Here is a 27,197-nt window from a genome sequence, read left to right as displayed (position 1 = left end):
AAAAATAGGTGGGGTTCTTCATATCTGAGAGAGAAGCATCAATAGGAAGGCTCGAAGACACATGTTCCTTATTCATAACTTTGGGGTTCTTTCTTACAATAAATGCAAAGTTTAACGGCCCAAATTTTTCTATTTGTCAGCTAATTCATATCATATTTCAAATATAAGAGGTAGGCACATAGGAGGAGTTATCTCACACAGTGGGCAGCAAGGTGTAGTGGAAAAAACAAGGGCTTTGGAGGCAGCAGATCTAGGTTTCCATCTGGGCTCCACCTCTTAGTAGTGTGGCCGTGGTAAAGTTACCTAACCTCTCTGAACCTCAGTTTTCATGTCTCTGCAGTAGAGATAATAATCCACTTTACAGGGTTGTTGTGAAGGGTATATGAGAAAATAAGTCAGGCACTCAGTACCTAGAACAGAGTAGGTTCTCAAGAAATGGTATTTTTGTGGGGCGCCTGGATGGCTCAGTCGGTTAAGTGTCTGCCTTTGGCTCAGGTCATGATCCTGGGATCCTGGGATCAAGCCCCATGTAGGGCTCTGTGCTCAGTGGGGAGTCTGCTTCTCCCTCTGTCTCTGCCCCTCACCCCGCTCATGATCACGCTCTCTGTCTGAAATAAATAAATAAAATCTTTAAAAAAAAAAAAGAAAGAAAGAAATGGTATTTTCTTTTCTCACTTCCCACTTAAGCAAGCTGGTCATGAGAATGTTTTCCAAAATTAAATGCAACTTTTCCAAACCCTGAAATCAAATCTCTAAACTACATAAGAATATTTCCAGATGCTTATTGAAGGAGGAAGTTGCTTCTATTTTCTTAAAATCTCTGATGTGGGAGAAAAGGAAAAGCAATACCAACCAGAAACCACATGTTTGTGCTTTAAACCATATCACTACCACAAACAAGACAGGGTTAGTTTAATAGGGGAGGAATAGTAAAGGGAAAAAAAGTAACTAGGGGTTCCCATTCCTGTCTGATCTCTTCTCATCTGAGCAGAACCACTATCTCTACCAGCTGTAAGGAAGCTGTATTAATTCTTCCTCCTACATCAATTCAGCACATACCCCATCAAACATTTGTATTTTATCTGTGTAACTACTGAGATAAGAGTCAAGCAATGAAATGACTGACAAAGGAATATCCCCCACTTCTAGGAAAAAAAGCAAGAAAAAAAGTTTAATATACTCTTCTGTTTACCTCTTCCACTCCTGGGGACCAGATGTAAGGGGCTGTTTGTATATAGAAAATGATCTTATGAGTAAGTCCATCGGCTTCTGCCCAGAGACCAACTCCCCAGGGGCTCTGCCTTTTCCAACTTTTAAATACAAACTGAAGGATGCCTGGGCACATCTGGTCATCATTTGATTTCAGGCTTCTATTGTGTTCAGTCTGTGGGGGGAAGTAAGTCTATAAATAGCTCATGCTGCTATGCCTTACACTTGAAAAATTAGAAACCATCAACTGCCTTTCCTGCAGAGAGAAGAGAGTTCTTCACTGAATCCAGTTCCCTCTATAATAGTCATACATCAAGTTAGTATGCTAAGTAGCCAACTTCAATCAACTAATTCACACCTATTTTATTATATTTTATTATAAGAGTAAATGGTATCTTTCTAGAAAGAAACCCAGGACAGAGCTCCAATTAAAATTAGTGAATGATTTTTTTTTAGAGAGGAGGAGGGGCAGAGGGAGGAGAGAGAATCTTAAACAGGTGCCACATCCAGTGAGGAGACAGACATGAGGCTCGATATCACAACCCTGAGATCATGACCTAAGCTGAAATCAAGAGTCAGACACTTAACTGACTGACCCACCTAGGCACCCCAAAATTAGTGAATAATTTATAGGATGCTTTGAGAAGTGTCTGATCCTTTTGGAAACTCACCAAGCTATGTGCTCTCTGTCAAATAAATAAATAGTTTAAAAAAATTTTTATTTATTTGAGAGAGAGAGAGAGAGCATGCACAAGTGGGAGGGGCAAAGGGAGAGAGAATCTGAAGCAGACTCCATGCTGAGCATGGAGCCTGAAGCAGGGCTCGATATCAAGACCCTGAAGTAACAACCTGAGACAAAACCAAGAGCCAGACACTTAAGCTACTACACCACCCAGGAGCCCCAAGAACTATGAATTTTTAATGGGTAACTACAGTATCCAATTCTTTTTTTTTTTTTAAGATTTTATTTATTTATTTGAGAGAGAGAGAGAGTGCACACAAGCAGGGGGAGTGGCAGGCAGAGGAGGAAGCAGGCTCCCCGCCAAGCAAGGAGCCCAACATGGGACTCCATTCCAGGACCCCGGGATCATTACCCAAGTTGAAGGCAGATGTTCAGCTGACTGAGCCACCCAGGCATCCCTTCAGGGTCCACTTCTTTTTGGTTATTTCCAGTGCTTTGCACAATTCTTGGAATATTTTTTAGACATACATAGAATAAGTAATGGAACAAGTTAAAATAATCACATTATTATATGACCTTAATGAGCTTTCTCAAATAAAAGAAACATCAAATTGAATGTTGGTTTATGGGAGAGGTAACAGAAAAGGGGGCCAACCAAGTAGAAATGACAGAACAAAGATATAAACATTGTTTCCTCTTCATCCTCACACCAGCTCAAAACTCCAAAAAGGCCATTTTTGCTGGAAGCTGAGCTTATGTAAATGTATGTAAATCACAGATTAGAGCCAGTATACTGTAGTGACCACCCCTAACTTCGGATCCTGAAAAAGAAAATATGAAACCAAACTCCTGTCCCAAAAAATGCAGTTCAGAAAGAAAAACAAGTAGCAACAAGGATGTTAGGTAACCAAGATCTACAACTGGAAATACTCCAAAATGTTAGAGTAAATTATCAATTTTTTTTTTTTGCCTTTAGAATATATGGAAAAGTCTCCTGTCCATGCTCTAGAAGCCACAGCATACTATCACTGTGCCCGACAAAGGCTCCGGCTGCCTTTGATTTAGGAGACAAATGCTAAGTTAAAATTTGCTCTGCTAGAGCCTTATAGAGCAAATCACAAACCAATGTGGTTCATGTGCTGACACCAGTCATACTGTTATATAGTTTGTGGGATATAAATCAAACAAAGTCTCCATCTTTGCTGTATCCAAAATATGATAGCTACAATAAAGCTGAAGAATATACTAATAAACAGAAGGAAAATGACACCAGATGGAAATATGGATCTAAAAAAGAAATGAAGAGCAAAAGAACAAGTAACTACATGGATAAATATATAAGATTTTTTTATATTTAAAGATTCTAAATTCTTTAAAAGATAATTTACTGTCTAAGCAAAAATATTAATATAAAATAGAATTGATAACATATGTAGACTTAAAGAATATGACTTTTTAGGATAAAGACAGAGAGAGGAGAAACAGACATAATCTAAGGCAGGTGAAGTAGTATCTTATCACTTGAAGGTAGACTATATTAAGTTAGAAATGTATACTATAAACCCTAAAGCAACCCCTAACAAAACAAAGAGTTATAGCTAAAAAACCAACAAAGATAAAATGGAATCACAAAAAAAATCCAATCCGAAAAAAGGTAAAAAAATATATATAAAACAAAAAACAAAGAACAGATGTGACAAATAGGAAAGAAGCAAAATGATTGTCATAACTGTATTGGTAATTACACTAAATGTAAATGGCTGAAATAGCCCTAATTAAAATGCAGAGATGATCTGGATAGGAAAACATATATGCTGCCTACAAGAAATTAACTGTAAATATAAAGACTTAAATAGTTTAAAAGTTCATAGTAGCAAATATATTATGGTTAACCCACACAGAAGGTTACTATGTGGCCATCAAAAAAATTGAGGTAATGATATAAATGGATATGAAAATGTCTCCAAGATATATTAACTGAACAAGGCAAGATGCAGAATATGTGTGTTCCAATTTTTTAAAGAGAAGAAATATACAATTATATGCTTATATTTGTATAGAATTCTCTGAGAATATATATATGAGAAATTGATAACAATGGTTGCCTCAGCACAGGGGAAGGAGGTGGCTGGAGATAGAAGAGACATTTAAATTTCACTATATATCCTGTTGTACCTTTTTTCTGCCATATGCATTTATTACCTATTGTTAAAAATTAAGACAGTATTTTTAGAAGAAAAATACTTTTATTAAAGAATGAAAAGCAGAAGATACTGTCATTGGCAACATATAGAACTCAGCAGAGACTATCTTGTTTGGTACAGAAACAACAGAGAATAAAATGCAGTAGTAATCATAATAAGTGATATTTAGGGGCACCTAGGTGGCTCAGTCAATTAAGTATGGACACTTGATTTTGATTCAGGTCATGATCTTAGGGTCATATTCCATGCTCTGTGGGGAGTCTGCCGGAGATTCTCTCTCTCTCTCTCTCTCTCCCTCTGCCCTTTCCCCTGCTCACACTCTCTTTATCTCTCTAAAATAATAAATAAATCTTTAAAAAAAGAAAACAAGTGATATTTACTTAATGTTTCTATTCTTTTCCAAAGTCATCTCAAGCCTAATACTTCCTTTTTTTTTTTAAGATTTTTATTTTTATTTTTATTTATTTGACAGAGAGAGAGACAGCAAGAGAGGAAATACAAGCAGGGAGAGTGGGAGAGGGAGAAGCAGGCTTCCTGCTGAGGAGGGAGCCTGATGCGGGGCTCGATCCCAGGACCCTGGGATCATGACCTGAGCTGAAGGCAGACACTTAACCGACTGAGCCACCCAGGAGCCCCAAGCCTAATACTTCCTTTTATTGTAACAATATTCTTGTAATGTTGGTAGGTGGACAATTATCATTCCCTCTTAAAAGTTAAAAAAAAAATTGAGGCTATTTAAATTATTTAAATCACATAATATAAAACTTGTTCCAGTAGACCAAAAGCCATCAAGGTTTGCCTGAAATGGCAGTTATGTAAGTGGATATGGGAAAGTCTAACACAGCTTCTTTCTTGAGTCAACCAGACAGACTCATAAGAGAAATTTCAATCAGAAAATCATCCACATTGGGACCCCTGGGTGGCTCTGTTGGTTAAGCATCTGACTTGATTTTAGTTCAGGTTATGATCTCAGGGTTATGAGATCCAGGCCAGAGTAGGGCTCACACTCAACAGGGAGTCTGTTCGAGATTTTCTCTCTCCATATCCCTCGGTCCCTCCCCCCAGTGTGTGTGTGTGTGTGTGTGTGTGTGTGTGTGTGTGTGTGCGCGCGCGCGCGTGTGCACGCACATGCACTCTCTCAAATAAATAAATCTTTAAAAAGAAAATAATCCACATTTTATAGCCAAAAAAAAAGCAGTTAACTGGGCCTTGAGAAAAGCAGTCATCAATTCAGATTTGTATAAATTACAGTGGGATGTATCACATACTCTACAGTCTTGTTACTAAAGTGTAGTCCTCAGGCCAGAAGCATCTTGACTCCACCTCAGACCTCTTGGTTCTAAATCTGCTTCTCTAACTTGAATTACTTTCAGGTGCATATGTATCACCTGGTGATCTCTTTAAAATGCAGATTTTAATTCAGTACCCTTGGGTTGGGTCTGAAAATACACATTTTTTTTTAAGATTTATTTATTGGGATGTCTGGGTGGCTCCATCAGTTAAGCATCTACCTTCGGCTCAGGTCATGATCCCAGAGTCCTGGGATCAAGTCCTGCATTGGGCTCCTTACTCAGCGAGGAGCCTGCTTCTCCCTCTGCCTGCTGCTCCCCCTGCTTGTGCTCTCTGACAAATAAATAAATAAAATATTTAATAAATAAATATTTATTTATTTGAGAGAGTGTGCACACAAGTGGGGGGGTGGCGGTGGAGAGAGGGAGAGAAAGAATCTCCAGCAGACTCCTTGCTGAGCAAGGATCCTGATGTGGGGCTCAATCTCACGACCCTGAGATCACGATCTGGGCTGAAACCAAGAGTCAGGATGCTCAACCAACTGAGCCACCCACGCACCCCAAAAATATACTTTTCTGACAAGCTCTAGGCAATACCAAGGTCCACACTTTGAGTAGCAAGGCAGAATAATCCCAGGCTCTCTACATATATGTTCCCAGAGTAGGAAGCAAGTCCTCTTCCTCCCATGGTAAGGAGGCATCTGGATATGCATGGTCTTTAGTAAAGCTCAATAGGCATATCCAGAAGGTAAAAACAGCAATGTATTCCTGGGAGGCTATTTTTCTACAAGAAAGTAGCTTAAATAATAAAATCAGAACACTTCTACTATTCTGGAATAAGAACAGATCTGTATGATGCCCAATGGGCAGGCTGCTGAAAAATCAGTAGAGATGGAGATACCATGACTCCAAGCTCAGGATCTGGAAACAAAGAAAGGCAGTGGTGTCCAAGTAACAGTGGCGTGGACAGAAAGATGATACAGGCATGACAGCCTATTAGAACCTCTAGAAAAGGAGCTCTGAATGAGACATGAGATTTGCTCAAAATCTGATCTGCAGAAAAGAAGCTGTATCAAGTGAGGTAAAAATAAAAATAAATAAAAAATTAAAAAAAAAAACAAGAACAAAAAAAACTGAGCAAAACTCTGTCATAAATACACACACTCACAATTTGTTTACTCAGCACCTAGCATATGCCTGACATATAGTAGATAAATGTTTGTTGAGTGAGTGAATGCTGTTTCTGCAATCTTGTAACCCAGGATACTTGGCCTCCTTCCCTCAGGTTGAAAATCTTCATGGTGCCCAAATTATCTAAAGTGAAAGTACCCACCCTCCCTTTTTTTTGCTTCTGGAACGGGAATGATGACATGGCTTATATCTGCTGGACTCAGCTGAGTAGCCAGGATACTCTTGAGGCCACTTTGCCACTATGCCAAAGAAACTGTGATTAGCCTCCATATCCCTTGGAATCTGGAGTAGCTAAAGAGGTGGAATATGGGCGTCTGGCCTTGGAACACTTGGAAAGATGGGCACTCTGACATCCTCTTAGATTCACCCTGGACTGGCACCACCTAATCCACTCAAACACATCTTGTATATTCTTATTTTGCCTTGCACTCTTTGTCTTTCCCTCTGACTGAAATGAACTCCCTTGAACTTATTCAGAGCAATCTATTATTATTGTTATTCCACTGGATTCCTGAAGTAGTTATCATTAAGTACCACTCATTTAACAACTTGAATGCTCAGTATTGTTGATTATTTTTATATATCTAAAGCCCTGGCATTCCCAGTAGGACTGTAAACTTTCTGAGGGCAGGGATCATGTCTTGCATCACTCCATATTCCATATTCTGCCTAGCACTCAACCCCATTGTATTGCAGATGGTAGTTGCTTCCTAAATGCTCACTGAATGAAAGAAATGTCAGTGTGCTAGGGTATGTGGGGTATTAAAAGATGGATGAGGCCCAGTCTGCCTTCAAGGACCACAGTCTATTGAAATATATGTCATGTACCCAAAGAGCATTAATTGTAATACACAGGAAGTGTCAGAACAGAGTAACAAATACTACGAGAACCAAAGGGATGGTAACTTCAAGGACCGAGTACCATTTTAACTGAGTATTGAAAAACAAGCAGCATTTTGAATGGCAGGAACTAAAGAGGTAAGATATTTTAATATATTTTAGAAAGAGGAGCCAACACAAGCAAAAGCAAGAAAATACAGGACATTTTGGGGAAGAACAATAACCAAAATAACCAGGATGGTCTAAAAAAGGGGAAAGGACTAGCCCTATCCAATATTAAAAAATAGTGAGAGGCACCTGGCTGGCTCAGTTGGTAGAGCACATGACTCTTGATCTCGGGGTTATGAGTTCTAGCCCCACGTTGGGTGTAGAGATTACTTTAAAGAAAAAGTAAAATCCTAAAAAAAAAGTAGTGAAAAATTGTGGTATATACTTTTACAAACATCTGAAAATTTCTCAAACAGTATGGTTCTATCACAAAAATATGAATCGATCAATTAAACAAAATAGTTGTAAAAGAGACCCAAGTACAGACAAGAATTTAGTAAATGATAAAAGTGGCTTTTCATATCAGTGGAGAAAGGCTGGGTGTTCAATAAATGGTAATGGGACAGATGGCTAGCTGAGAAAAAAAAAATAAACCTGAAGCTCTACCTCATTTCTTATACCAAAAAATTTCAAATGATAGAATATTAAATATTGAAAAGATAAATCTGTTAGTATACCATGAAAAAATGGTGATTTTTTTAGAGGTGGAGAAAGGCAGAGGGAGAGAGAGAATCTTTCTAAGTAGGCTCCATGCCCAGTGCGGAGCCCAACTTGGGGCTCGATTCACAACTCTGAGATCATGACCTGAGCCGAAATCAGAGTCAGATGCTCAACCAACTGAGCCACCCAGGCACCCCAAATTTGCCTATGTTTAAAAACATATACACACAGGGAAAAAAAATTACCATGAACAAAGCCAAAACGAAAGTAAAAATGTGACATATTTCCAACATCTGAAACGGGGGGATTTCCTTAATACACTAACTGCTCTTAAAAATAAGAAAAAGATGTACAATACAGGAGAAGAATGGGGAAAATATATGAACACATAATTCACAGAAAAGATACAAGTGGCCAAGAAAAACATGAAAAGATGCTCAATTTCAATTACAATGAAAGAAAATCAAGCCAGTAAGATACTATTTTTACCTTTCAGATGGGCAAAGATTAAAAAGTTTGGTAATACTTAGCATTGACAAAAGGGGCACCTGGGGAGCTCAGTCATTAAGCATCTGCCTCCAGCTCAGGTCATGATCCCAGGGTCCTGGGATCAAGCCCCACATCGGGCTCGCTGCTCTGCGGGAAGCCTGCTTCTCCCTCTCCCACTCCCCCCGCTTGTGTTCCCTCTCTCACTGTGTCTCTCTCTGTCAAATAAATAAAATCTTAAAAAAAAAAAAATTGACAAGGGATATAGTAGGTATTCTGATAAATTATTGTTGAGGGTATAAAGTGATATCATCTTTTTGGAAGGCATTTAGACAAAAATCTATTGAAATTTAAAATGCACAAACTTGGGCACCTGCTTGGCTCAGTCAGTTAAGCATCTGCCTTCAGCTTGGGTCATGATCCCAGAGTCCTGGGATCAAGTCCCACATTGGGCTCCACAGGGAGCCTGCTTCTCCCTCTGCCTCTCTCTCTCTTTCTCTCTCATGAATGGAGAGAATGAATAAAATTTTAAAAGAAAAAGTTAAAAATAAAATGCACAAACTCTCTGAACATGCAACAGCACTTCCAAAAAATTTGTCTTACAGTTATACTTGCAAAAATGCAAAGATATTTATTCCAGTATTCTGTATTATAGCAGAAACCTGGAAATATCCCAACTGTCCATGACTAGAGAACACTAATATCTTTATACACTAGAATTTTTAAGATTTTATTTATTTATTTGACAGAGAGAGACACAGCGATAGAGGGAACACAAGCAGGGGGAGTGGGAGAGGGAGAAGCAGGCTTCCCGCAGAGCAGGGAGCCCGATGCGGGGCTCAATCCCAGGACCCTGGGATCATGACCTGAGCCGAAGGTAGACGCTTAACAACTGAGGCACCCAGGCGCCCCTATACACTAGAATTCTATGCAGCATTAAAACAATGAGGTAGAACCACATGTATAGCAAATAAATTAGGGCCAGGATAAGCTGAATAGAATGAAGCACATTGAAAAATAATATGTACGTGTAAACCCCTTCACATTTTTTTAAGGACGTATAATATATGCTTCTTATGTTTAGAGAATGTCTGAAAGGATACTAATGAAACTGTAGACAGTGGTTACCTCTAGAGAATGAGACTTGGGGGGGAGGTGTGGAAGGGAAAGGGTTTTTTTCCCACTTTTTACATTATACTCTTCTGTACTGTTTGCATATGTTATAATTAGCTTGTATTGCCTTTATAGCAAAATATTTTAATAAACTAATTAATTTGCTGACACTTTTTATGGAGACATCTGCTTTCCGCTGAGCACAGAACTAGAGAGAAACCCGTCCCATTTCTTTCTCCACACTTTCTGAACCCTTTTTAGAACACAGCACTTAGAAGGGGCCTTTTGTTGGTCAGCTGGACTGGCTTCCCCAGAGGACTACTGACATGGTGCTGAGAGGGTGCTTGGACACAGACTTACTGTGCAAGTATGCAGGAGAGAATTTAGCACCTGGCGAGGGAGACCAGGTGGCCTCCTCTGGAGAGGCCTACCATTATCAGTCTGCCTGTGCACACATGTCTACTGTGGTAGACACATAGAACTTTTGTTCAAAGAACTGCTCTTCAGTTTATATCCCCTTATTTAAATGATTCTGTAAATCAGTTTTTCCAGACTCTCAGAGTAAGCATCACCATCATCACACTTCTCTTTTTCAAGCAATTAATTGGCGATCTTTTTAAACCCAGGACAAATTCACATGTAAAAGGAGTGCATATATAGGGCAATTTATCAGCATTGCACAGGCAAGCAAGAGAACTTCTGGGTAATGTCAAGGACAACTGTTTCGGGAACCCTATTTATATTTATACTTAGGCTGCCCCAGGTCTGCAACTGACTATGGAGCTTCAGGCATGCCTCCTCTACAGAAAACCTCCTTCACTGGCCTAAATCTCAAGGACCCAGCTAGTACCAGAAATTTCTGTTAGTCCTTGGCTCACAGGGGAGGAAAAAAAAAATTCAAAAAGCCCCTTCAAGCAAGCTTTTGTATTTTAAAAGATTTCTCTAGTTTCTGCTGTTCATTTTTGTACAGGCATCCAGCACCGGCAGCAAATATTAAGTTTCAAGGACCTCAGTTCCTCAGACTTTTATGAGTCTGAAAGCTACTCTTTAAAGATTCATAATCAAGTTTCTAGAGAGGGGGAAAATGTGTTAGATGAAGCCAAAAGAATGACCTTATTCCCTTAAAATCCAGCCCATGGCCATGCTTATGTAGCTGAGCAGCTGTGCTGCTGGCAGGGGGAAGGAACATACTAAAATGAAACACTCATGATAATCTCCCTTCCCCCACTCGTGCCTGCAGAGTCCCATCCAGTTATTGCACAAAAAAGGCTTTTTCTTACAAACTTCTCTCCGTTCTACTTCTGTCTCCATCTTGGTTGGGAAGAAACAGCACTAGTGATGGAATGTACACAACTCTGCAAATATTCATGAGAAAATGCTTTGACGCCCACACGTCCCCAGCTCCCCTAACACATACATGCATTAGGGAAAAGGGATGCACAGAGAAACTGATAGGCGTCTATGGTTCTCTAACTTAAGTAAACTGAGAGGCTTTCTCAAAACAGGCAGCAAAATTCAAGAAGGCAGAGTCCTAACTTGTCTTTCATCCACTGAACCATAAATTGAATAATTGATCCAATAACCATTAATTGGTCATTTAAAATGTATGGCACTGAGGGCACCTGGCTGGCTCAGTCGGGGGAACATGTGACTCTTGATCTCGGGATTGTGAATTTGAGACCCACCCTGGGTGTAGAGATTACTTAAAAATAAAATCTTAAAAAAAAATAAAATGTGCAACACTGGAAATACAGAAATAAACAGAGCTCTGTGTGGTGTGCCATTTGAAAGCTGAGTTTGAATACTGGGCCTGTGACTTGGCTGTATGACCTTAAAACCAGCTACTCAAACTGCCTGAGCCTGCTCCCATCCTGAAAACGGAGATAATAATAATGACTATAGAAAGTGCCATAACCCTAACAGCATCTCCCCCTCTGTGAACGCTCAGATTTCTTCCCATCTTAGTTTCCTCTTCATGTTCTCCTCCTCTTGCCCCTCTGAGGTCCCTCCCTCAGTTTCCATAACTCTTCCACCTTCTCTACTCTTTCCCCAAAGCCTTCATTTACACTCCAAGCTCAGAACACACAAAAGAAATGAGGGTCTCAGTCCGTTTCCCCACCTCAACCTACTTACTTTCTGAGGAAGTAATAGATCATTTGTCTTCATCTTATAACGGGTTGGGGTCCTCAGAGAGAAACACTCCTTCGGCAGCAGTATCTAATCACAGCCTGGTCACATATCAGGATTCAAAAATTCTACACAACTTACTCTTCATGTCCTAATTACATACAATTGTCTGCAATTTCCTCTATTTTATCCTAATGGAACTGAAGACCAATTGGTTCTAATGCTCCATAAACTGTTAAAATCATCATGTTCTGTACTTGAGCATTATTACTACCTGTCTTCTTGTCTCTGAAACATTTCTTCATTAAATAATCACATGCAGATGCATACAATGTATACTATACTGATAGTGGCTTTCTTCTTGGTTTCTGCAGTCAGCCCTTCCACCATTTTTAGGGGTATGTGGGGTTATCCTCTGAAGACTCTCGGAGTTCCTAACATCCTCAAACTAAAGTCTAGAACTGAAGAAAATATTCACCAAAGAATGTGTGTACACACACACACACACACACACATACACACACACACATTCCCCGCCCCTCTTCAGGGCTCTTTGAGGGTAGGCAATGGATGTACTGTGTGTTGTTTGGTGCTCAGTGCATGGTGGAGATTAAATAAATATTATAAAAAACAAAAGCACAATCACATTGCTGCTATAAATTTCAGTTTGGATTCAGTGGTTATGGGAAGGAAATCTCTTGCACACTCACACGATTTTTTGTCTGGAAAAGACACAAGTGTTTTAGGTATTGTGTTTCAGCCAAATAACTGACCATTTTAAAATAAAGATTCCCAGGAGAATAGAAGCAATTGCTTTCCACAAACGGCTGGGTAGCTTTTTGTTCCTGGACGTGCTTTCTGTTGACTCAGTCTGCACTTGTTTTGACAGCCAATTACAGCCCTTCTTAGGTAAAGCTAAGCTAATGCTCTTCATGGAAAGTTTTACAAACACAAAATTACCCAAACACAATACACTTAAGCAGAGAACTCTGGCTCCAAGAGATATTCCTGAGCAGGAGGGAGGGAGGGAAGTTAATTTTCCAAGTGGAACATGATGATCCAGAAGGGATCACAACGAGATTCAAAGAAGAGATTTTCAAATCTAGTTCAGCTCTTAGAAGCATGGGCCTCATTTCTCTAGTACCGTGATAGGGTAATCACAACACGGAACCAAGCCACAGTACTCAGGACCTCCCTTATCAACTCCAGTTGCCAAGTCCTGGACTGGGAACTTAATTATTTCACTTCCTCCTCACAGGAACTCAAGCTCAAGAAATGAGGACTCAGAATTTAAGTAACTTGTCTAAAATAAGCCAGCTACTAAGTGGCTATGCCTGAATTGAAACCCAGGTCTAACCTCAGAGGAGAAGTAGATTAACATTAATACAGGTTATAACCAGATAAAATATAGGCCAATTTTGAAGAAAAGCCTTGGCTGCAAGTCCAAACATTAACAAAGACTAAAAACAATTCAGATGAAGAACAAGCTGCCTTAAGAATGGGAAGCTAAAGACACAAGGGTCACAAGGTAATGGACAAGACAGGTGGTATGATCCCCTACCAGCCCCCATTCACTGCAGTCTTTTCTCTGTCTTTCCTCTTCACCCTCTCTCCTCTTTCCTAATTTACCATCTCTTTCTTTTCTTTTATCCCTTTTTTTTTCCTTTTTAAACTGTAGCATAGCAAAGCACATGGACTTTGCATTCAGATAACATGTGTTCAAATCTAAGACTCATTTCCTATTGTGTGACTTTGGGCAGATCACATAACCTCTCTAAGTCTAAATGTTCTTAACTATAAAAGGATAAAATCTCCTACCTTTTAGGTTGTTGAAGGGATTAAATCAAAACAGTATTTATGAAGAGATGACCAGGTCTCCTAGTAGACTGAGATTTCTTTTAACTTTGAGGGTCTGTGAGGCTTGTTGGCATATAATTTAGAATTCGACAGTCTTGGTCTTGAATCCCTGCTCCAACACTTACTGGCTAAGTTATTTGGGCAAGTCTTGTAACCTTTATGTACCTCAGTTTCCTTATCTATAAAATGGAATAAATAGTAAAGACGTAATAGATTTGGGAGATGATCAAATGGAACAATAAACATTTAGAATCTATAGATATTTAATGATATATTAACAAAGAAACCCGCCTTTCAGTAGAACTTATAGTAGCTGACTTGTTCCCTAGCAGCCCATGTTTGCTGATGCCTAATTTATGTATCACGTGTGTCGCCACTAAGGACTGGTAAGTGCTAAAGCACAAAGAAATGCTAATATTGAACCTATCTTCTGAGGCTGTAAAATAAATATAAAAAGAGGGAGGTAGAATGGTACAATGCAATGAAAAACCACAGCAGGAAGCATGGGTCCAGTCCTGCTTGGGCATTAACTGCCTATGTAATGCCATATAAATCAAACAGCTATCTCTGGAACATGAGGGGGATGGAAATATTTTTCATATTCCTAATTGAGATTGCTACTGGTATTTAGTGGGTAGAAGCCAGAGATGCTGCTAAACTTACTACAGTGCACGGGACAGATGCCCACAGCAAAGAATTATCTGGTCAAAATATCAATAGCATTGAGGTTGAGAAGCCCTGGCCTAGATGACTGCTAAGTTCCCTTTGAGCTCTAACATTTTAAGAGACTATGATGAGGCAGCACCAACACCAAATGGATGACATTCTTGCTAACATCTATCAAGCAATGGCTTATGACGTTGCTCAAAATCCCCCTAAAGCCAGTGGGGGAAAATTTTCCCTCCAATATTTAATATTCTAAAATCAGTGCTGTATTTCTGAGGGTGAGGACAGCCGTTCCTCACAATAGGAAGAAACCCAGAGGGACGCTTGGGTGGCTCAGTTGGTTAAGCATCTGCCTTCAGCTCAGGTCATGATCCCAGGATCCTGGGATTGAGTCCCACATCCAACTCCTTGCTCAGCGGGGAGCCTGCTTCTCCCTCTGCCTGCCACTCCCCTTGCTTGTGCTCTTTCTCTGACAAATAAAATTTAAAAATCTTTTTAAAAATTGTTTAAGATAGGGGGGCACCTGGGTGGTTCAGTCGTTAAGCGTCTGCCTTCGGCTCAGGTCATGAATCCAGCGTCCTGGGATCGAGCCCCAAATCGGGCTCTCTGCTCAGCAGGAAGCCTGCTTCTCCCTCCCCCACTCCCCCTGCTTGTGTTCCCTCTCTCGCTGTGTCTCCCTCTGTCAAATAAATGAATGAAATCTTTTTAAAAAAATAATAAAATTAATTAATTAATTAAAATAAAAAAGGAAAGAAACCCAGGGATGAAGGGGGCACAATCCTCCAGGGACTTGGTTCCTTGCTCTTTGCAGTTACAATCTATGCTTCCAAAGTCATCAGTTCCTTCTGGCCAAGAAGCTGATTTAAATAAGTCTGAATGAAGGCCAGAATAAGATAAAACACACGACAGCAGAGGTGAATCTTAAATACATCATGCTAACTGAAACAAGCCAGACCCAAAAGACTACATACTATTTTATTATATTTACATGATATTTGGGAACAGACAAAACTATAGGACAGAAAACAGATTAGCAGTTGCCAGGGGCTGGGGGTAAGAATAGTTTGACTGCAAAGGGACACGAAGGCATCTGGGGAATGATGTACTGTTTTATTTATATACTGATTATAGCAATACAACTGTGTCAAAACTCACAAAACTGTACACTGTACATTAAAAAGGTGAACTTCACTGTGTCTAAATTATACTTCAATAAAACTGCCCCTTTCACCCCCACCCCCAAAATATGACCACAAATGCTATAGAGAAGATTGTTGTACTTCGGGAGAGGTTGAACTGGATGACATCAAAATTCTTTCCACCCCATGTCCTGTGATTTTATGACAGTCTGCTTCTCCTACCCTGGTGACCTCAGAGTTAAGTCTGGGCTGCAATTTCTGTGTTAAAGCGATCAGTCTCTCTGACCAAATCATGTGTATATGAGTCCTGCCATCATTCAGAGATCTCTGGCCCTACTTTAGCTTGTGACAGAGGCTCCTTTCCTGCTTCTCCTATCTTAACTCGTCTTGGGACTGATAAGGGCCTTCGACAATTAATAAACAAGTGAGAATAAACCTCAGGGGACACAGGTTTTATCTCTCTGTACAGGCTTCCTGTCTAAATCCCATTTGATCTTTCCATTGAACTCCAAATCAGGCAACAGAGGAAGAATCATATTTATGAACTCCCTTACACTATGGACTTTTGGGCTTCCCACTATATTATATTTATACACTTAAGCTATATAAATGTAAAATGGGAGCCTCACACCAAAATTATACCCAAGTTTGTTGAGACATAAATAGAGATGTAGTTTTCTGTTTACACACATTATTAACCCAGATTATTGATCTATCAAATAATACACAAAATGGTTAACTTTTCTGGTATCCAGAATAGCCCTAGGGCACCTATGTGGCTCAGTCGGTTAAGTGGTGGACTCTTGATTTCATGATCTCGGGGTCCTGGGATTGAGCCCCGTGTCAGACTCCCCAATCAGCAGGGAGTTTGCTCCAGGATTCTCCCTCTGCCCCTCCCCCCCTCATGCATGTGCACACATACACACACACACTCTCTCTCTCTAAAATAAATAAATCTTAGGAAAAAAAAAAGAATAGCCCTAGATAGGCTATGGCCAGGGAGGACTAAAATAGATATTAGAATGCTCTCACTTTCTACTAATAAAGACCACTGTCTTTTCTGACACATATACAGTCACAACTGCGAACTACTGTACGAGTCCCATTCTCTTATTTGAAAATCAGCTCCTTTCTTGGTTATTCATGGAGGATCTCAGTGGAACAGATACAAACACCAGGAACCAGACACCTCATATACGTTTGAGTGCTACGATAAAAATCATGGGCCAAAAGACAGGCCTGGACCTGCCAGTGCCTCCATATTCCAAAGGACAGAAAATATGGTAGAGACGCGGTAACGTCCATACTGACCTTTCTTGCTGAGCATTTACAGCAAACACATTGTCACTACAAATATAGGGTGCTCATATTACAACAGAAGGAGCCCACAACAACAAATCCCACGGTGGTCTAGGGTCTTGTTTCCACATGTTCTCCTCAGAAAAGAAGAATGGGGGAGTTACACTTTCATGATTTAAAATTATTCAATCATCTTCAGAAGTCTGCAGCAGCAAAAAATCAATACTGTCCTCTAAGTCACTCAAACTTGATAACGTTGCTTCTTTGGCATAATCAGAAAAAGTCTCACAAAAAACTGAAACATTTAGCAGAAAACATATGTTAGCTTTTTATTCAAAAGGATATAGACTGACTTGGGTGCCTAGGTGGCTCAGTCGGTTAAGCATCTGCCTTCAGCTCAGGTCATGATCCAGGAGTCCTGGGATGGAGTCCCGCATTGGGCTCCCTGCTCAGCGGGGAGTCTGCTCCTCCCTCTGCCCCTCCCCCTGCTCGTTTTCTCTCTCTCTCAAAATAAATAAATAAAACATCTTTAAAAAAAAGAAAAGAAAAAAAGAAACAGAGAGAAGTCCTGTAGACCCACCTGGCCAAACCTGCTGCCTCAGAAACTTGTGACAGAGCTAAGTAGAACTACCAGACACAAGAAGGGTGACAGCCTTGCTGGGAAGGCCTTGGCTGGTCCTCTCAATCCTCAGCACATCAACAGAGTTCACCTCTTACATACCTTGCAGACTGCCAGACTAGTCGCCTAGGCCTTTTACATTCAGCCGAGGACCATAAGCACAAGCCTAAGACTCAAAGATACTAGCTTCTAGGATTCCTGAGCCCTTCTGCTGTATATAACAAAGGCCAACTTTGAGATGAACCCATTTACCTGCCATAGGAGTAGAACACTACCTGAACTAACGTGTACCCACCTGAATCATGCTGAGGCCCAAGCTTAAGTGGACCCTAGCCAACGTCTATGCCCTCAGCAAGCAGTCTTTTCTCATCTCCTCTGTTCTTTCTGCAACTGATGGCCTTTCATTACTACTTCTTAAATCAAAACATTATTAGTTTCTGACCAAACTATTAAAGTAAGAAACATCCAGGCCCCAATTGCATGTTAATTTCCTAATAATTATCCAGTTATGGAGCACTGAGGAGAGTGAAGGAAAAATGACATTACCACATCCTGAGATGCATACTGAGGATCCTCTGGGTTGACTGACCAGTAGCAGTAATCAAAGCCAAATGCCACAACCTTCTCCCGAGAGTCTCCAAAGCCATCTGGTCGATTGTCCATCTAAAATCAAACAGAATAGAGTCTTCTCTATCATAATGTCAGAATATAGCCAGTGCCACTTGATTCCTCCCTACTATAGCTAGAGAGACCCAGACTGATCATGAGAATCTTTATGTTATCTACCCAAAAAAGAAAAAAGTAAACTCTGTCTTCATTTCATCAAATAAAAGCTCCAGAGAATTAAATTTGTCTCTCATACTATCACCTATCTGCCTACATATGAGCCAAGCTTAGGAAAGAAAGCCTTTCCCTCTCTGACCGTCATGGGCCGTATCACTATCATTTTTTCTCCAAGTATTTCTAGAAAGGATACCGGAGAGCATGAGTAGTTCAGTCCCTGGGCCTGACAGATTCTATCAACCTAGGACTTTCACAGAGGTCCCTGGGTATCCATCCCCAGTGATTAGAAAGCATAGTGGATAGAAGAGCGAGGACCAATCCAACTGCTCAGGGTAGATGAGGGTAGAGTCAGAGATTGGAACTGCACTGACCTCCAGGTACTGGGGAGAATGGTATTACTGCCACAAATGTTTTAATCTTACTATTTAATATTTAGACTCTGGACAGGGATAGACAAACCCTAGCACTAGCCACCATAAACTACAGTAGAAAGAGGCTGTCAGAATAACTAAGAAATTCTTAGCGGATAATTGACCTCAAGGAAGTAAGCAGCTAAGCAGGTGTGCGGGGGGCAGATTAGAGTTTGATCTTGGCCAGGATTTATTCTTTTTTTTTTAAGATTTTATTTATTTATTTGAGAGAGAGAGAGAATGAGAGATAGCACGAGAAAGAAGAGGGTCAGAGGGAGAAACAGACTCCCTGCTGAGCAGGGAGCCCGATGCGGGACTTGATCCCGGGACTCCAGGATCATGACCTGAGCCGAAGGCAGTCGCTTAACCAACTGAGCCACCCAGGCGCCCTTGGCCAGGATTTATTCTTAAAAAAAAACAAAACTCTCAGCTCTAAGAACAAAGCAACAAAGATATAAATAAGAGACAGCAGAGAATAAAAGGTCTTTTGTCCCTGGGGAGCTCCTACTGAAAGTCTGGCAGGTCCCATTCTCTTTTATTTTTTTTTTAAAAGATTCTATTTATTTATTTGACAGACAGAGACACAGCGAGAGAGGGAACACAAGCAGGGGGTGTGGGAGAGGGAGAAGCAGGCTTCCTGCTAAGCAGGGAGCCCGATGCGGGGCTCCATCCCAGGACCCTGGGTTCATGACCTGAGCTGAAGGCAGACGCTTAACGACTGAGCCACCCAGGCGCCCCAGGTCCCATTCTCTTTTAGCAGAGAGGTTCTGACAAAAGGAAACAGATCACACCACTGGGGTGGGCATAGCCGGTAGGCCTGGGGTCCAAAGAACCCTCACTCTTACCACTCAGCTTCCTCAACTCTCAGGGATGCTGAACACCACCTGCAAGCTGTCTACAGCAGCAGGCACAAGGCCAGTTTCCGTCTCTCTCCACTCCCCAAGGCCAGAGAGAAAGAACCCCTTCCACTTCCACTGTTCTGGTAAATGGAGGAATGAGATGGAGGAAACTAGCCCTGGGAGGGGGGTGACGGGTGGGGGAGGAAGTTCCCAGTGTTTGTCCAATTGTGACTCAAAGGTCAGTCAGATCTGTGAAAGGAAATCTGCAGCACAACTCAGGATAGTGACTGACTCCCTTCTGGGATCTGATGCATAGTAAATCTGTAGTAATGCCTCTAGATTAAGTGATATCAAATGAGAGGCTTGGGACAAAGTCTGGTGGTCTGGTGAGTTAAATATACCCATGGACGTACCCAGCATGACTTACACTAGCCATGACGCCCTTAAGCTCTAAGTGACCAGTTTCCAAACAGCTGCACCCTGTTTGACAGAACTTGGGCTGCAGTGGCCACAATCTCTATACTTCTTTCCCGCTTTATTCTTTTTTTTTTTAAAGATTTTATTTATTTATTTGAGAGAGAGAATGAGAGATAGAAAGCACGAGAGGGAAGAGGGTCAGAGGGAGAAGCAGACTCCCTGCTGAGCAGGAAGCCTGATGTGGGACTTGATCCCGGGACTCCAGGATCATGACCTGAGCTGAAGGCAGTCGTTTAACCAACTGAGCCACCCAGGCGCCCTTTCCCGCTTTATTCTTATACTTGCTTTGTATAAAACTCATCCTTCTCCCAAACCGCCACCCTAAACCCATTCACATACACATCTTCATCCCAGAAGCCCCTGTAATAATATAAACTCCTCAGTGGAAAGAGAAAGGAAAACAATTTCAGGCTTACCTTTAAATTTCTGATTTTTGCCACTTTGCCATCAACTTCCACAATAATTCTTCCCCCTTCTTTGGTCTCCCTAGAAAGAAGACCCAAACCCATATGAAAAGAAACATTGCTTAAAAAAAAAAAAAAATCAAGAAAAGAGAAGCTGAGATCAGCGCTACTGGGACAAAATGTTTCCCTAGTGCTGTCTCTATAAGTAGCTGTCCCTGGCTGACACACTTCTCTAGATCATTAGAATTTGGCTCTGAAACAGCTAAGAATTACCACTATTTAGCACCCTCCATGTGCCTAGGCACTGTATTAGGTACAGTACACATTATACTTCATCTTATGCAATCTTCCCACTAACACACTCTCCTGACATGGCTTCCTACCATACCTTCATTTTTTCAGATGGAAGACCGAAGCTGAGAGAAATTATGTAACTTGTCCAAGGTCACACAACAAGCAGTGGCAGAGCTGGGATTTTAAACCCAGATCTGTCTGACCACAAAGCCTGGGCTCTTAACCATACCCTTAGAAATCAGGCTTGAAATTCTGGAGAGTATCCTTCACTCAGTGTACAAGGCATCCCCTCTCGCTTTCTCTGGGATTTTGAGCATGGATAGTAATGAAAAAGGTTTCGGAGTCCTCTCTGTTGAGATACTGAGAACATATTTCCCAAATCCTTTCCTTTCATCTTCTTAAATTGGAATGAGAGCCAAGATCCTCAAGAATTTTCCTATGCTGCAGTTATGTAGTAACACCGTTAACAACTAACCAACACCTAAATTTACTTTAAGGGGCTTAATCCAAGTGACCCATAGACCTGAAGCCCAAAATGAGTGGAATATACTCCATTCTATAGATGAAATCTTTTTTCATAACATAAAAACTTTTAGCAAAAGTGCTCAAGGCCAGAATGTTAAGAAGAATTAAATTCATTAGCATTTCCTCCACTACAATGAAAGTAATCATTTAAATTACTCCTAGCCCAGGACCTTAAAGTTAAGAAAATATGTTCTGTCTCATTTTTATCCTTCCTCATGGTTCCCAGGATGTGACCTTGAGAATTTGGGGAGGGGAGGACAGGCACAGTGAGACAGGGGCCTTTACATTTAGGATTATTTTTTTTAACCAGTAAGTGAGTCTGGGATAAAGCCCTGTATAGGAAATTTCCCTCTCCCATGTAATAACATTTGTTACTTAAATTTCCTCAAGGCCCTAATGCTCTTTATCTCGCATTTCATGCTAGATAGTATTTAAGGCAGCAGAGATATTCTTAGTCCTTGAGGATCATAAACCACACCCCCCCACACACACAGACACAACCCTCAACAATTCTAAAGAAAATCTTTCATCTTTGCTGTTAACGTTTTACAAGATAACATTTTTTTTCCTTTCTCCATTTTAAGGTAGACTTTCTTATCTCTCCTCCCCCTAAAAAAGTAATACACAGATTGTAGTAAATTTGGACAATAAAGAAAATAAAAAATTATGCAATAATTTTTCCAAATCTATTATCTAATTTTTATAAAGTATACCCCCCTTTTTTTTAAGATTTTATTTATTTATTTGACAGAGAGAGATACAACGAGAGAGGGAACAAAGGGGGGGAGAGGGAGAAGCAGGCTTCCCGCAGAGCGGGAAGCCCCATGTGGGGCCTGATCCCAGGACCCTGGGATCATGACCTGCGCCAAAGGCATACGCTTAACGACTGAGCCACTCAGGTGCCCCAAGTATGCTCTTTCTTGAGGATTCATCTAAGACCCTTTCACATAAAGCAGCCTGAAAAGAAGTGTCCTGAATTTGACTTCTTGGAAGAAAGATACAATCTATAAGGGTAAGATGCTGCTCCTTTCTGGCCTGGAACACTGCCATTGGTAAACTAGTGATTCCAAGCTATTCTAAAACAAAATGAAGGAGAATTAAAATTGAGCAAAACAGAAAGAAGGGGCACCAACTTCAACTGGGGAGCTGGCCACACAGAGTTCAATGAAAGTCTGCAGAGATGGAGCCTTACACATGGCAAAGTGGCACTACTACCACTTGCCTCTGGGTCCTGAATTCTACCAACAGGCATTCATTCCTTAGGATGAATTTCCCTTTGCACAGGGATAAACCCTCAGTTACACATTTACTCCCAGAACAATGTTTCTCAAAGTGTGGTCCACAAGCTACCTTCATCAGAATTACATGAGATGGTGGGGCTTATTAATTCAAATTCCTGTTAACAAGTTGCATTATGGGGGGGAGGGAGGTAAAAAAACAAAACAAAGCAAAATTGCATTATAACAAACTCCCTAGGTGGACTGTATGCATACTATAATTTGAGAATCACTGTCCAGAAGGGAAAATAAGCAAGCCATGACCAATTATCTATTCATTTGTAAAACTTAAAAAAAAAAAAGACAGCTAAGTACAAGCAGTAATAAAAATATATAGCTAACACTTTGTTGGACACTTAAAATGAGCCAAGCTCTAAGTATTTTTAATGTATTCTTTCATTTAATCTTCATAAAAAACCACTGAAGTAGTTCTCCTACTTTACAGATTAAAAAAATTTAAAAAACCACAACACACACACACACACACACACACACTCTCTCTCTCTCTCTCTCTCTCTCCATAGAAAGGGAATATAGTATAGGAACAGTAAATTTTGACAGGGCAGTGGGGAGTGTTCCAAAGCCTACAATATTGGCAGAAGAGAACGTGTTCTTTTAATGATAAATGATTTTGGATAGACAAGGGACAGCATCACATAATGAGCTACAGACTTTCTAATTATGGGAAACTAAGGAGTGGGGAGGCAATCAAAACCATGTACCACATTGCCATTTTACGGATGGTCAGTTCTAGTCCTACTAAGCAAACAGGCATTTGATCAAGAAGTACAACTTTTCTGTAATATCAGGAAGGAGCAGCTTAGTCTATTGAATGGAAACTTGGCTTTACCTACTTTTAGACCTTAAACAAGACCATTTTCTCATCTGGAAAAACAAAAAATGTAAGCTTAGACCAGATGATCTCTAAGATTTTTTCCCTAGTACAACATCAGATCCAATGATTATTAACGGAATCTCTGCCAATAACTTATTTGAAGGGTGAACAAACCATATAATTAGCAGACTCCCTACATTCAGATGAGCTTCAGCAAAGATGGTGGAAGTTAACAAACCCTGGGATCATGACCTGCGCCAAAGGCATACGCTTAACGACTCAGCCACTCAGGTGCCCCAAGTATGCTCTTTCTTGAGGATTCATCTAAGACACTTTCACATAAAGCAGCCTGAAAAGAAGTGTCCTGAATTTGACTTCTTGGAAGAAAGATACAATCTATGAGTATAGTAGCATCTCTGCAGGAGTCTCTGAGGAGACAGGAGTGGTCTAGACTTCTTAGCTTAAGGGGGGGCGGGGTATAACCTACTCACACTTGGGTATCTGCGGTATTGGCATTCTATCTCTTGATGCTGAAGGCTCTTAACCTGACTGAAAGTAAATAAGCTTTTGTGTCCTTCTTTTCCCCTCACTTTTGTTTGATGAGATAAATTGCTCTCTACTGTGGCTGCAAGCAATTCAATTTCAAAAGCATTTTCTTAATCTAATCCACACTATTGTAAATTCCTAGCTCTCAAGGAATTGAGAAGTTACTGTTGGGAGTGGCCAAGGTAATTATCCTGAGAACCCTAAAAGAACAGTTTTGCAAAAAGAAGATCTGCTAGAGGCTACCTCCAAGGTGGCATACTCCTATTATACTATTCAACCCTAAGTAACCACATCAAGTAATGTAGAAGCCAGATGTCATAAACCACTTACCAATCTAAACAGCATTTTGGACATGTGCTACTTTCTTTCTCCATGTATCTCTTTTGTCTTTTTCCTACTTTCTTTTCTGTTATTCTGTTTCCTTCCTTCATCCCATTGCTCTCCTCATTATTCTGTCCGTTGTATGACTTTTCAAAACTACCACCATAACAGGGACAAATATAATCCCTGCTGGTACCAAATTCTGTTACGGGAGACAATGCATTTTTTGATCCTTCTGTCCAATTTTCAAGCCATCTTATGTCCTGGAAATTTTTAAACCTCCCAAATAATTCCATTATATGTCTTCTGGTCCCAAGCTACCCTCTGCCAGCTTTGTCTCCTCTCACTCACCTCCCTCTACACAACTTCTCACCAAACAACCGAAACTTTTCTGTTTTCTAACAGCTGAAGTCCTTTATTCTCAGTGTCCTTTCTACAGAGTGCTCTCTACACCTTCTTCACCTGTCAGCAAACTAATAGCTCTTTTTTTTTTATTTTAAAGATTTTATTTATTTATTTGACAGAGAGAGAGAGAGCACGAGAGCAGGAACACAAGCAGAGGGAGTGGAAGAGGGAGAAGCAGGCTTCCTGCCAAGCAGGGAGCCCGATATGGGACTCGATCCCAGGACCCTGGGATCATGACCTGAGCCGAAGGCAGACGCTTAACGACTGAGCCACCCAGGCACCCACTAATAGCTCTTTAAAAAGCAATTCCGGGGCGCCTGGCTGGCTCAGTTGTAGAGCATGCGACTCTTGAACTCGGGGTGGTGAGTTCGAGCCCCACATTGGGCATAGAGATTACTTAAAAGAAAAACAGTTCAAATACCAGCCCTTTCCTGACTTTCCAAACTTGAGTGGAAAATCAGTGAAAACGGGAAGAAATTATGTGGCTGGACATTGGATGCCTCAAGAGCTGAGAGGTGCTGCATCAGATTTACCCATGAGGAAATGCGCACTGACCACGCTGAGGAAAAGGATTAGAATAACTTCCTTCTACTTCGCAGTTCTGCTGTTGATGAAACCACGATCTCCCTGGGCCTCAATTTTCCTCTCACACCTTATAATCTGGCTCTCTCCACATCTCTGCAGATACCCATGTGCGCCCAGGAACACACGCAATTCTGCCTCAATCCCCACAGGTATTCCAGAGCCACCAAGGAGAGGGGACTGCCCATCCCTCTCCCCGCGTACTTTCCCAGCCCCGCTCAGGGAACTCAGTGCGAAAGGCCCAAGTCGTGCATCACGACTTGAGCCGCTGTACCCCAAAACTCCTCACAGGACTCCAGGGACACGGACACAGCGCACCCCACCCCTGACGCAAACCAGGAACCGCTATACCCCAGGACAGGACCCGTAAAGCTCTACGAGAGGCTTTGTCCCGGCAGGCCTTTAAGGTTTCCGGACCCTGGCCCCCTGGGTTACTTTGTTTCTGACTTCTCCGCGCCAGAATCACTTGAGGGAGAGGCGAAGACCTCGCCCTCCTCTCAGCTCATTTGACGCCTCAGGCGCCCCTTCCCTCCCAGACTCACCTCTTGCTGAGGGGCCGGACCCTCACGGCCACCCGCACATTCGCCATCCCTCGGCCACAACCCAAGCAGCAGGTCCGCCCAGTGGCAGCACCCCCGGCCCCAACCCCAACCCGGCCCCGCCCGCCCCACGCGCCTCACGGGACGACCCCGCCCATGAGCGCGCTGTGGGCCGGCGTGGGTGGTGCCTGCGGTGCCTCAGCCAATCATGAGCCCGATGGGCGGGAGGTCGCGCGTCCCGGCCCCGCCTGCCGGGCCCGGCTCGCTCCGCCCCGCGTCGCCCCGCCCACACACCTTCCGGCACGGCCCCGCCCATGCGCGCCTCTGTTCCACGGGGGCGGTGCCTGAGGTGCCTCAGCCAATCGTGAACCGTGAGGCCGAGAGGGCGCCAATCCCCTCCTGGTATGGCCAGGTCCCGCCTACCAGGAACCAGCTTTTGTTCTCCGACAGGGCTACGCGGAGTCAAGTAAATAAGTTCAAGTTTCGGTTAAAGCGAAGTTTACAACGGAATTTGCTAAATACGTGCATTCGCTGCGTTGGCCTGAGTTGTCAATTCCCTGTGCTTAAATTTTAGGGGCAGAAATGAAATGGGGAGCGCCGATGTTTTTGCAATTACCAGAAAAGAGCAGTGTCTCTTTGAAGAGGCGCTTGGAGTGTGGAGAATTTTAGAGTGCTCCAAGCTTCTCTCGATTGCGATGGAACTTCAGGGCCACTTTAGCAGTGTTCGTGACTGTGGAGAGAATGCTGTCAGACAGAAATGGTTCATTAGTTCTTCCAAGAAATAATCTTGAGTTATCTACCAAGAGTCAAGTGCTGTTTTAAGGTTCTTGAGGACACAGTCCAAGTCTTCGTGGAAATTAGAATCTACCAGGAAGGGAAAAGAGACAATAAATATATAATATGTCAGGATGCCTGGGTGACTCAGTCGGTTGGGCAGATGTTAAATAAATAAATAAAAATTTTTTTAAATAATGAATTATCAGAGAAATTAAGAAAGCAATCCCATTTACAATTACATCAAAAAGAATAAAATGCCTAGGAATATATTTAACCAAGGAGATGAAAGACTTGAAATTGAAAACTACAAGACATTAATAAAAGAGATTGACAAAGACACAAATAAGTGGAAAGATATTGTGTTCATGGATTGAAGAATTAATAGTCAAATGTTCATACTGCCCAAAGCAATCTACAGATTCAATGCCATCCCTATCAAAATTCCAATGGTATTTTTCACAGATAAAGAAGAAACAATTCTAAAATGTATATGGAACCACAAAAGGCACTGAATAGCCAAAGCAATCTTGAGAAAGAACAAAGCTGGGGGAATCACACTCCCTAATTTCAAACTGTATTACAAAGTTGTAGTAATCCAAACTGTATGGTATTGGCATAAAAAGACACATGAGTATAAAGAGCCCAGACATAAACCCATGCATATGTAGTCTATTACTACATGGAACCAAGAATATATAATGAGGAAAGGATAGTATCTTCAATAAATGGTGTTGGGAAAACTGGACAGCCACAT

The 27,197-nt window shown here is 41.4% G+C and overlaps 1 protein-coding gene across 1 annotated transcript in view; it reads right to left on the bottom strand.

Annotated features, from left to right (window-relative positions):
* Nucleotides 1-25,773, bottom strand: part of STARD9 (StAR related lipid transfer domain containing 9) — a 136,083-nt gene extending 110,310 nt beyond the window's left edge. Inside the window, exons 1-3 of the mRNA XM_073876879.1 lie at nucleotides 25,670-25,773; nucleotides 20,355-20,424; nucleotides 17,976-18,092 (exon numbers count right to left, since the gene is read on the bottom strand). Coding sequence (XP_073732980.1) covers nucleotides 17,976-18,092; nucleotides 20,355-20,424; nucleotides 25,670-25,716 — 234 coding nt within the window. The 5' untranslated portion in view covers nucleotides 25,717-25,773. The remainder of the gene's footprint in view (nucleotides 1-17,975; nucleotides 18,093-20,354; nucleotides 20,425-25,669) is intronic.
* Nucleotides 25,774-27,197: the final 1,424 nt, after the last annotated feature.

Source organism: Callorhinus ursinus, unplaced genomic scaffold (genome assembly GCF_003265705.2).
Source record: "Callorhinus ursinus isolate GAN/ISIS: 27379988/994484 unplaced genomic scaffold, GSC_fseal_2.0 scaffold25, whole genome shotgun sequence".
NCBI classification, from domain to species: Eukaryota; Metazoa; Chordata; class Mammalia; order Carnivora; family Otariidae; genus Callorhinus; species Callorhinus ursinus.
The sequence above is the reverse complement of the archived record's forward strand: the minus strand, read 5'-3'. Positions and strand labels throughout refer to the sequence as shown.